This window comes from Filicampus tigris, chromosome 6, assembly GCF_054856515.1.
Source record: "Filicampus tigris isolate MCC_2025a chromosome 6, RoL_Ftig_1.0, whole genome shotgun sequence".
NCBI classification, from domain to species: domain Eukaryota; kingdom Metazoa; phylum Chordata; class Actinopteri; order Syngnathiformes; family Syngnathidae; genus Filicampus; species Filicampus tigris.
The window spans coordinates 24,269,088-24,280,295 of NC_141222.1; the positions used below are offsets into that span (position 1 = coordinate 24,269,088).

The 11,208-nt window shown below is 41.2% G+C and overlaps 1 protein-coding gene across 14 annotated transcripts in view; it reads left to right on the forward strand.

Annotated features, from left to right (window-relative positions):
* The window catches only part of adgrl3.1 (adhesion G protein-coupled receptor L3.1), a 158,970-nt gene extending 148,451 nt beyond the window's left edge, over positions 1-10,519 (forward strand). For 2 of the 14 annotated variants that reach the window (XM_086033012.1, XM_086033013.1), the window contains 6 exons: positions 44-220; positions 706-799; positions 3,724-3,852; positions 6,060-6,077; positions 6,626-6,928; positions 7,972-10,519. In XM_086033012.1, coding sequence (XP_085889138.1) covers positions 44-220; positions 706-799; positions 3,724-3,852; positions 6,060-6,077; positions 6,626-6,928; positions 7,972-8,612 — 1,362 coding nt within the window. In that variant the 3' untranslated portion in view covers positions 8,613-10,519. The remainder of the gene's footprint in view (positions 1-43; positions 221-705; positions 800-3,723; positions 3,853-6,059; positions 6,078-6,625; positions 6,929-7,971) is intronic. The other 12 variants (XM_086033024.1, XM_086033026.1, XM_086033015.1 and 9 more) reach the window with 11 other exon arrangements.
* Positions 10,520-11,208: the final 689 nt, after the last annotated feature.

Consider the following 11,208-nt stretch of genomic DNA (forward strand, 5'->3'; position numbering starts at 1 on the left):
ACTCCAATAACAATTTCTATTATCCCCCCCCGCCCGTCTGTAGGTGCGTAAAGAGTACGGCAAGTGTCTGCGTACTCACTGCTGCAGCGGCAAAAGCGTGGAGACCTCCATCTCCTCCTCCAAGACCACCACCTCTCGGACACCTGGCCGCTACTCTACAGGCTCACAGGTGAGCTTACCTGCCTGCACACCTGGACGCTACAGCACAGCAGAATCTCAGGTGAGACAGCTGCACGCCAGCAGGGATTTGGGCTCTTTGCGTTTCACTTTCAACTGCGGATCCAATTTGGCACATTGAACTCATTTGAGCTAAGTACATGCAACATTTTCAGTTCACTTTGAGTTGAAAGTGGAGCTAGCCTCAGCCTTGACTCACAGCTGTGCCTATACAGTAGATGCTGGCAAAGTGTTTTGAAGTGTAAATGGAATAGACGGGTGGTTATTTTTCCCCCCCCCCTCCCTATTATCCCTTTGTTGCTTGTTGTTTTGACTTTTTGGCTGCCCTTCCGATGCTAATTGCCCATTTTTCTGAACATCACACCCTTTCATATTCTTGGGTTTTTTTTGTTGTTTTTTTGCACAAATTTGTTTTACCTTGACTCACCGCCGTTTCTCCTGCACTCTTCTTCCTTCCTTTTCTCATCATGGTTTCTCCTTCTTTTTCCTCATCCCTTTTTCGTCTGGCTTCCTCCCGTATGCGCGTAGAGTCGAATCAGGCGGATGTGGAATGACACCGTGAGGAAACAGGAGTCTTCCTTCATCACGGGAGACATAAACAGCTCCGCCACGCTTAACAGAGGTAACCGTGTGATACCGCACATTTGCATCCCCATCACTGTCAACGTATCCTCTTTAGTGGTAGCAGAAGGCTCAGCGATCATAAGCTGTCATTTAGTGAAGTGCCAGGAGTCCATGCATCTCATAACATAACACTGTATTCATTTCAACGGAAGGGTGCATACTGTATTTGATTGTTTGATGAAACAGCAAGGACAATTTCGTCGGGCATAATATTCTTGGGAAGAACGCCCATCACAATTTCTAAGTGTTTATTTTAAGAATGCATTCAAAAAAATGGGTAATGTTTTTATACTAGAAAGTTTTCTTTTGTTTTCAACTGAGTTCATTTTACACTCACTGGCCGATTAAGTTAAGTCAAGATTTCCTCTGTTGTAAAGATTATAATGCCTGAAAAAATGATTTACATTCACAGATATTTGATAATGTATATCGTCGTTGTCCTGTGAAAAACACTTGTCTCAATTTTTTATTTTTTTTTTATTTTTTACCTGAATGGTTTTTCCGCGTTACAGACATTGCAATATGAAAATTTTAAAAGTTTCCATAATTGGAGATGCATGTTTTTCACAGGACAGCGACGATATATTATTTCAATTCAATTATTACAAAACCTATTGCAGGCATTGGTCACTTCAACTTGTTCAGATTTCACAGCCAAAGACACGTGCTGAATTGATATATATCAATTGCTCAAGTGGTCTCACTGGTATGTCTTTTCGAAACGGTGTTGCCAAATAGCCAAAGAAAAAGTCAAATCAAAGTTAATCCCTTAATGCTCTGTATGACTTCAAGTGCATTACAATTGAGAGATTCTGCTGTATCCATTATTTCTCTACTATTTTAACAAAACAAAAATGGTAGCTTCTTTTTCAATTTTGGGAAAGGGTTTAAATACCTTTAGGGGTTTATCAAACTTGAATACCACTTGGAACCCCTTGTAGAATGGATAAGAACATTTCAAATATCCTGCAGGATAAATTGTGGTCATCATTGTCGAGGTAGACATTACTGCCGCTCTTTTATTGGACCTCTGTATTGTACAGATCGACCCAATGAAGTGTCCAGTGAGTGCATGTAACACATACGTCTAGTATAGTTCACCGCATTCGGTGATATCTACTGCCGCCGCTCCAGTGAAGGTCAAAGCAGTGCTCCAAAGGAAGTGGGTGTCATCCAAATAGTGAAATATACTCGCACTTCCATTTGTTAGTCTCAAAGTTGAGGTGTAGCTCGCTTTTCCTCCAGGCCACTAATAAGCTGTTAGTATGACATATTGATGCTAAAGCAGACACGGAGTGTCGGCGTCTGAATTATCGCACAGTTAGTGAAGGAAGTGCTAGCGCCTCCTCGCTACCATACCCATCTACTGTACTCCTCCTCGTCCTCGTCGCACATACTGTATCGTATATACAGTGCTGTCATCCATTGTGTACAAGGCTGCCATAACATGCACTTCTAAACACAGATTAATCTGTGTAAAAATTAAATTATGCAATGTAATATTTTTAAAGATGAGTTACTTAACTCATTCAGTGCCAGACATTTTCAGACCCTCTTTTACTCTAACGTTTAAAAATAAATTGCAAAAAATATAAATAAGTTCCTGGGGTTGAATGGCTGGACTGTGAAAAGACATATAAAAATGTTTTTGGCACTGAATGAGTTTAATATCAACCCATAATAGTGACTAATTGTCGCAAAAGGTGTTTCATCAAATTATTAGTTTCAGTATGTGCACATATATTTCGTTGTTTTCATTATTATACAGCTTATGTCTTAATATTGACACATTAGGATTTGAAAATAATTGAATGCATTTACTGTACTTGCTGTATTATACATCTATACCAGAGCTGGGCAGTCCGTCCATGGGCCGGACTGGTCGGACCCTCCGACCCGGCCGGATGTCCATTTTTGGGGCGGAGGGGTCGAAGGGTGGCAAATTTAAAACATGGCTGGACTAAGCATGGCCGGAAGTTAATTTTAGTTAGGCCCACTAATCAGCCCTCATGCGTGTGACGTGCTCGCGAGGCGGCCAAAAATTATCTTAGCCTACTCGGTGAAAGGCTTCTTTTTAGGCTTCTTTCTACTCCCGCGTCTGCGCAAGCGACAACTGCTGTTATAGGGATTGTAGTAGTGTGTGTGTGCAAAATAAATAAGTCACTTGACTGCGACTTCTGGCCGCCTGTTGGACCCAAATAATTATACAATACGACAAATCCAACCCCGGGACTCTCAATGCAAGTAAACACGCAGTTGGGTAAGTACTACTGGCGCTTTTGAAGCATGTCCACAGCGGGTTTCGAATAGTAAATTAGCCAACTAATGATCTTTAAAAAGCCTCTGCCGTTAGCGTCTCTCCCGCAGCAACGTCAATCACGGACGCTTTTTTTTTGGGGGGGGGGGGGGTCGGAGGGCAGAATGGGGCAGGAGCCGACAATGTTTATGAATATGGCCGGAGGGTCGCGGCCGGAAGGGCACCCAGGTCAAGGGTGGAGGGTCGCGGCCGTACCGGCAAAAAATGGTCAAGTGCCCAGCTCTGATCTATACATAAGCCGCACAATCATATTAATGGGCAGCAACCTGTTTCCGTAGCAATGCAAAGCCCACTGTATGTGTGTGTGGCTCCTCCCCTGCCATGATTTATGGCTGCAGGAATGACTTGACTTGCTTCTCTCAGGCTTTCTCCTCAACTTTGTTTGCTTGTTTGATTCACTTGTCCTCTTCTCTCCCTCTTTCTTCCGCACACTCGCTCTTCATCTTTTCCTGACTCTTGCTGTACTTACTCCCACTGTGCCACATCTACATGCTCTCTCTTGCCTTCAATCTCCAAATGCTTCTCTCCTCGTTTTTTTTTTTCCTTCTCTTAACTCGGCTGTTGCTTTTCCCTCCCTCCTTCCTTTCTCTATCTGCCTGTACCAGGAACCATGGCTAATCATCTTATAACTAATGCTCTCCTTCGTCCCCATGGTACTAACAATCCTTATAACACTCTCCTGGGGGACTCTGCAGTCTATAACAACCCTGCCGCGGGCATGTACAACACCCAAGGTGTGCCTGATGTTCCTCTTCTTAATGTATTGCATGCAATGCATGAACAAAAGTAGATGAAATTCATTTTGGCATGATTGTTTTATTGTGACGTTGGCTTGACTGAAATAATTGAGAAATCACTCTGTAACAGGGATGAGCATAAGAATTTATGAATTGATCATTGGCAATTGTGTGTAAATATATTTCAAAAAATAATTGGTCTTGTTGAATTGGACTGAGTAGTTGATTGACGAAAACGCTGTTCACTTAGTCTCCAATATTTTGCAGTCCAAAAGAACAATATGAGGCAACTTGAGCTAAGCTATCACATAGCTCCTCTGGGCAGCATCATTTTGCTCAGTACAACTTGGAAACAGGAGCTTTGAATTTTCAGAGTGATTCTCCTGTCACATTAAAATTAATATTTAAACAGATGAGACTCCTGCTTCCTTCCTTTCCCAAGCAAGTACATCTAATGTTGAATGGTTATCCCTACTTTACAATAATAACATGAGGAGATAACTAATGATTGTATCATCAAAGGTGCTTACACACTGCGTTTAGTTTGCATGACGCAAGCTTGCCCATATTTGGCACCTGTTACTAAGCGACCAAGCAGGAAGTAGCCCGGTGCCTTTTCCCGTTGGTTTGCAGGTAAAGCAGACCAAAGCTCAGCAGTATGTATTTGTCACTGTAAGAACAGAAAGCCCAGGCTTTGCTTATAATGAGGAGGAGGAGGAGGAGGAGGAGATGAGCAGCAACGAAAAGAAGGTTATAGGTCCATCCGATTCTAATTGCATGGCATTATCTGGGGGTGTTGGACTCGTTTGTAAGGCTACATAGTTATAATAGTGTTATATTGTTCATTATAGTTTGTTTTATTTCATTTTGACTTTTGTTTTTTGAATTCAGTTAGTTTTAATTATTTTTATAACAAGCTTGTTGGTTTTTATTAGTTTTTATTTTTGGGGGGAAAATATTTCAATTTTGTATTTATTAGTTTTAGTCAGTTAGTTTACTTTTTTAGATTTAGTTTTTTTAATATAAGGAGTATTTGTGAAGTGTAAGATTAAAAAGAAAGTCACTGTGTGATAAAGTAAACTAAAATCCTCAAACAACTCTTTGACCTTCCTGATTCTGTATGGCTGGTCAGCAATAGTGAAATAAATATATTTGAAATGAAGCCTGAAAGCTCAACTGTATTAATTGACAAAGATGAAAACGAAGGACATTTTCACTGTAATTATAGTTTTAGTTTCATAAAGGTAAGATGTAGTTCCAATTAGTTTTTGTTTTTGAAAGCATTTTTGTTTATTATTTCATTTCATTAATGACAAATATATATATATATATATATATATATATATATATATATAGTTTTTTTTCCAATTTTAGTTTGAGTTAATTTTCATTAACTGTAATGGCCTTGGTTATCTACAGCCCTATTAAGAGCACTTCATGGTGTACTTCGGGCTGAGCAGGGAACTAAAAACCAGGGTACATCCAAAGTAGATCTCCCTGCATCACTGTGCTTTTTTTTTTTTTTCACACATGACATCTGTCTCTCGTCTCGGAGCTCAGACACTGAGACACCGTATTAATTATTGATTCCTCCATTTTCTCCTCCATGCTGTTTTCATTGTAGAACACCCCCAAATATCTTATGGTTGTCACTCTGAAATCACTCCTCCATCATCTCTCCTATTGCATGCATCGAGATGTCATAACAGTGCGCTGCACTGTTAAACGATTCCTTTAGAGTTTGCGTTCGAATTGAGCATATTTCAATTTGGACGCAGGTGCCCATCCCGGATGGCATTGTACCCTTGCGTCAGGGCAGCACATGCACATTGAATGGGTTGGTTGACGGCATGTTATGCTAAGTGCAGTGTGAAAGTGTCTTACTTTACTTTCCGAATTGCTTTACACGACAGTTAAACATTGCATGGCACATTCACTATACTTGGGAGCCACCATGCATCACATACTCACTTTGGACCTGTGCATGTATTGTGGAGTGTTGTCACTGCGTTTTGTGGAGTTTATTCTGTGTGATAACTATTGTAAATCAATGAAACATATGACAGCAACATGCTAACAATGTAGCAACACAAAATGTTTTAACCATGCCTCCAATTAGCATCTGTTGTTCTGATGTCTCACCTCACATTTATGTCTCTTTTCTCTCTTCTCTCATGCGTCCTCCGTCTTCATGCGTCCAATAGCATCATACCGAGACACAAGTACGGGCTAAATTAATACTTCAATAACACAGACTTCTTTTTCTCATGTCTCGCTTCTGAAGCAAATTTGTTTCTCTCCTGCCAAGCAGAAGTTTGGTTTGGCTGTCAGCCTTTGCAAAGTATCGTTTCATTGGTTTATTTGATTTTATAAAGAATCTCAGCATTTGCTCACTGGGAAAATGCATTTAATGCATTTTCTGAAGCCACTCATATGTTGTAGATCTAATTTATGGACATTTGAGTGTCTTGAATGAAAATGCAATAGGTTTTACCTTTAAATTGACTCCTAATTCAATTACGTTCAATGTTACTTAGATATTTTGCTGTCAAAATCACATTTGTCATGACAATAATTAAAAAATGTAATTATTTCTCGTCTTAGGAAAAGAAATAACATTGCTTCTTGTTAATCCGAAATTCTATGCAAACTATGATGTCACTCGCTAATTGTTCAGTAATTCATGTTTCCTCTGAGACATCCCCTTACTTCATTAAAAAGATTTTAATCCATTTTTTTTATATTTTACTTTGTACCATTTGTAATTCAGAGGGCATCCTGAACAACGCAAGAGACTCCAGTGTTATGGACACACTTCCCCTTAATGGTAACCATGGCAACAACTACAGCATGGCCAGCGGCGAATACTTGAGTGACTGTGTGCAAATTTTAGACCGGAGCGGCGGCTACGGCACCCATAGCAACCACAAAGAGACTACCCTGGAAAAAAAGATCTTGAAGGAGCTCACCTCCAATTACATCCCCTCCTATCTCAACAACCACGAGAGGGGCACCAGCGAGCGCAGTCACAACTTGATGAACAAACTGGTCAACAGCAGCATGGCCAACGGAGGTGACCACGTCTTTTGAATTCATCTCTTCATGTTGTCATCTAGGCAGGATATGAACAGCATAGCTAAGAACGAAAGTGTAGCAAAAATTTTGAACGTGTTCAAAATTTCTTGATGGTAAGAAAAACAGTTTGCGATCTGTCAGCAAACATCTTTGTAACCTTTTACGAACCCTGACGAAAACGCCAAATTCTCTACGTCCGCACAAGCATTCGCCGCTCAGTAAGGGCCCAGCTTCAAGCAATTGATTTAGTGTCTAATGAGAATCCAATATTGAGGTCATACCGTGTATTCTCAAAGGTCGAGCGCAATCCCTTGAAGGATTCTGGTCAACTGCCAATTATTCCCATTGGAAATATTGGAAATAAAAATAACTATTTTAACTGCTGTTGATGTTTTTGTTAACAGCCTCACCTAGCATGAACTGGTAAAGTAAAAATCTGTTAGCCACTGTCAATATTGAAGTGAAAATCAACCCAAACAGATTTTATTCCAGAATATGTTCCCAGCGGGCCCACTAGTTGAAACATGGCATTCTGATTAATGTTGTATTTGCGGAATATGATTAAAGCAGCAAAATCAACCCGTTTTTAGCCATCTCAGGGGAAAAAATAAAATGGCCGCCCCAAGAGATTGCTAAAAACGAGTGGAATGACTCTATTCCACAAACGCAATATTTATCAGAATACCTTGTTTCAACTAGTGAGCTTGCATAGAACATATTCTTGAAAAAAATATGTTTGGGTTGACTTAAAAACACTTAACCTGAACTTAATTGACAAAGGTGTAATAATTGGAAAGAGGTTAGCTACTGTAAATAGCAAAACAAAAAAATAGTAAAAACACTGATATAAGAGGTTAGATCATGAGATGATTAGTCCCGCCTCTTCTTGAGTTTGTCTTACACTGAAAAAGAATTGCAACTTCAAGTACTCGACTGATAAAACAATGATTGAAGCTGGAAATATTTGAATAGAAAACAGATACAGAACAGGTATTTTTTCTTACGAAGCGCTGAATGCTAACCACACATCTTTTCCTTTAGGGAGTATGGCAGGAGGCAGCAGTAGCTCCAGTAGCAGCGGGGTCAGTGGCTGCATGGGAAATGGTAAAGAGGACGTCGGTCCCATGGTGCTGGACAACCCTTCGGCCTTCCCCCACGAGGAGAACCTGGGTCTGGAGATAATCCGAGAAGAATCCAACGCTCCCCTCTTGCCGCCGCGCCCCCCTCCGCCCGACAGCCACCCGCCGCCGCCTCCCCCGCACAGCTACTCGAGGCCGCGCCGCATCCCACAGGAGACCAGCGAGAGCTTCTTCCCGCTGCTGACCAACGAGCACACCGACGAGCACACGCACTCGCCCAACCACAGAGACTCGCTGTACACCAGCATGCCGGTTCTCACGGACCTCCCGGACGGCCAGATGAACGGTCTAACGGACGGCGAGGAAGACAGCTCCGGCGAACTGCAGCCCTGTAAGAGCGCCACAGCTCCCGAGTTAGATGACGTCTACTACAAGAGCATGCCGAACCTGGGTTCCCGGAACCACCTTCACGAGCTGCAGAGCTACTACCACATGGGCCGCGGAGGTAGCGATGGATACATGGTGTCCGGCAGCAAGGAGGAGTCCGACTCTTCGCCAGAGGAATCCCCTGTAGACCCTTCCCACCTGGTCACCAGTCTATAGAGCTCACCAAGAGACTCCTATCCCTCCCTGAGCCCACTCTCACAACCTTCCAAATCATGTGTTGTTGACTGACTGGCCGAACAGGTCCGCCCCCGGACTGAGTCCTGCGTTTTATGTGTATGGTTCAGGACAATATAGGGGCTGAATGTATTGTCACCACAAGGTGACTCTAGGAGACACTTTGTGAATATCAAACAGGAGTTAGTACCTTGTACCTGGAAGGGAGAGGAGTGGGGAGGGATCTGTAATTCAATGTGTTTAATTGGAATCTTGGATTAGACATGAAAGTTCTCTAATGTGGACCTCCAGCATATCGTATAGTCTTCACTATTACCACGACTGAGGTTGACCGACATCCCCCCCCCCATCCTCCCGGCGAAAGGAATCGCCCTTGCGCCCGTATGCCGCTCTCACTCAAAAGAAACATTCTTGAGTGATCGAACAACAACGGCATGAACTGGCTTTGGGCGAAGCCTCGCCCAACTACCTGCCAATCAAGGGGGGACATACATTTAAAACAAAAAAAACGGAAAAAAAACAAAAAAAAGCAACCAATCTGTACCCATATGTTTTCTGATGTTCTCAATTCTCTTCCTGTTCATATCTGCTCAACGGGAGTCGTGTCCAGGCTGGTGTCATTTGTTCCTTCCTGCGAGTTCTAGTGATTGCGGCTGCTGTTTATTTCGCTAATAACAAAGAAGAGAGCTTGTAAATCCAAGAGACTATAGGATAAAACAAAAAACAAAAAAAAACAACAACAACAACGAAAAAAAAAAAAGGAGGGTGGGGGGTTGACAATGGGTTGTTTCTTCTTTCTTCTGTAAAAGTTCTCAGTTATCAAAGAATTATAATGAAATGATGACATCATTTCTATGTATTGTATAGAATACAGAGTCAAATGTTGCATATGACCAATTCTTATTTGTCAGTTGTCTGTGGAACTGTTCGCAACTGTCTCTGTTGGTTCTGGTCACAGATGGAAAACAGAGTGGATAAAGAACAACCTTTGCTCGAGACTTTCGCACTCTGACTAATATGCATTTACCCTACCGCACACTTCTTTCTGGTCCTTTTATAGAGACTCCACGCTCACATTTTGCAAATTGTTACTATATATTTTACACTTGTGTAGTTGGGGAATATAGGAGGGGTTACCTTGGGAACGCGTTTACTGGAGGTGGGGTCCATGACGTTTTTCATTTTCATTTAATAACGCATTTCCTTCCTTTAGGCACAAGGGGGGGGAGGGGACACACGGGGGGTGAAGGGTGGGGGGCACCTGGGTGAGAAAAACACACCAGGTATTTTCGAGCAACTTATAAATGAAGCATATCGTTTTTATTGCCAAATACTCGAGCATTTGACATTACATAGCTGTACTGGTCAACATGTCATTGAGCAGGAAAACATGTTGGGAACAAATGTCCTTCTCTGAAGTAAAAACCAGAAAGAAATGCCATGATTTTTTTACACCATCGATGTGTACTGAAAGAACTCTGCACACTGCAGTACCGGCTAATGTTAAAGCCAATGTTTACTTATTTAGGAGGGAAATTTCAAAAGTGTATTAAGAGTAGCTTGCACATATATCCCACAAGCCCCTTCCAAGTTCCCCGAGAGAGAAATTATTTATTTATCTGTTTATTGGTTGAAAGAAAGCAAAAACCAGCTTGGAGGAAAAAGAGCTGACTTTATGCAGGAGTAAATTGAGTGGCACTGGGTGGTTGTTTTGGGATTTTTTTTTGGGGGGGGGGTTATTATTTTAAATTATTATGATCATGTTGATTCTTATGATATTATTGATGATTATTTATTCTTTTTGTATGGGTTCCAAGTTGAATGATCTCATAACTAATATTTGTTGTAACAGTGAAAGTTGTTTGCCAACAAATAAATTACTGACATAGCTTTGAGGCTTTTTCTTCCACCTCTCATACTTGAGATGGAAATTTGGGATGAAATGCAAACACTGTCAGTGCACCTGAACGTGTTCACTCATGCTCGGCTATTTTTTTATGACATTCAAGTATGAAGATGAAAGATTTGACTTCGGTAATCACCCACTACATCTCAGGGGTTTCATTCCAGACCACCCCTGGAATAAGTGAAATCCGTCCAATAGAAATACTCAATTTAAACACTTCCGAGGCACGTTTTTGTTCTTACTTAATTTTTTAAAGGTCTTTAAACACATGTTTAATTAAAACATATCAAACTGTTTAAGCCTTTTAAATTGAATAAAGAAAAAAAAACGTGGTGCCCCTATGGGTGGCTGAGTGTACTACGTCATTTAAAATATTTTACTACCCATTATCACTAAACATGTTTGAAATAATAAACACATATAGTATATTGAGAGAGAGCAAGAACAATGGACAACAAAAATGATGACAACCATAACTGTCATAGTCTGTCTTTTGAAATTGGTTTTTGACTTTAGTTTCTTGTATTTTCTTGTGTTGCTTTTTTCTTGTGTTCTTCTCTCGTTAAGTTATTGAGTCCACCTGTGCTTGTCATCCCGGTCCCTTGTGTTAGCCAACCAGCTCCCTCCTACCCTCTGTGTCTTGTCCAGGTGTTCCTTGTTGTATCGTCAACG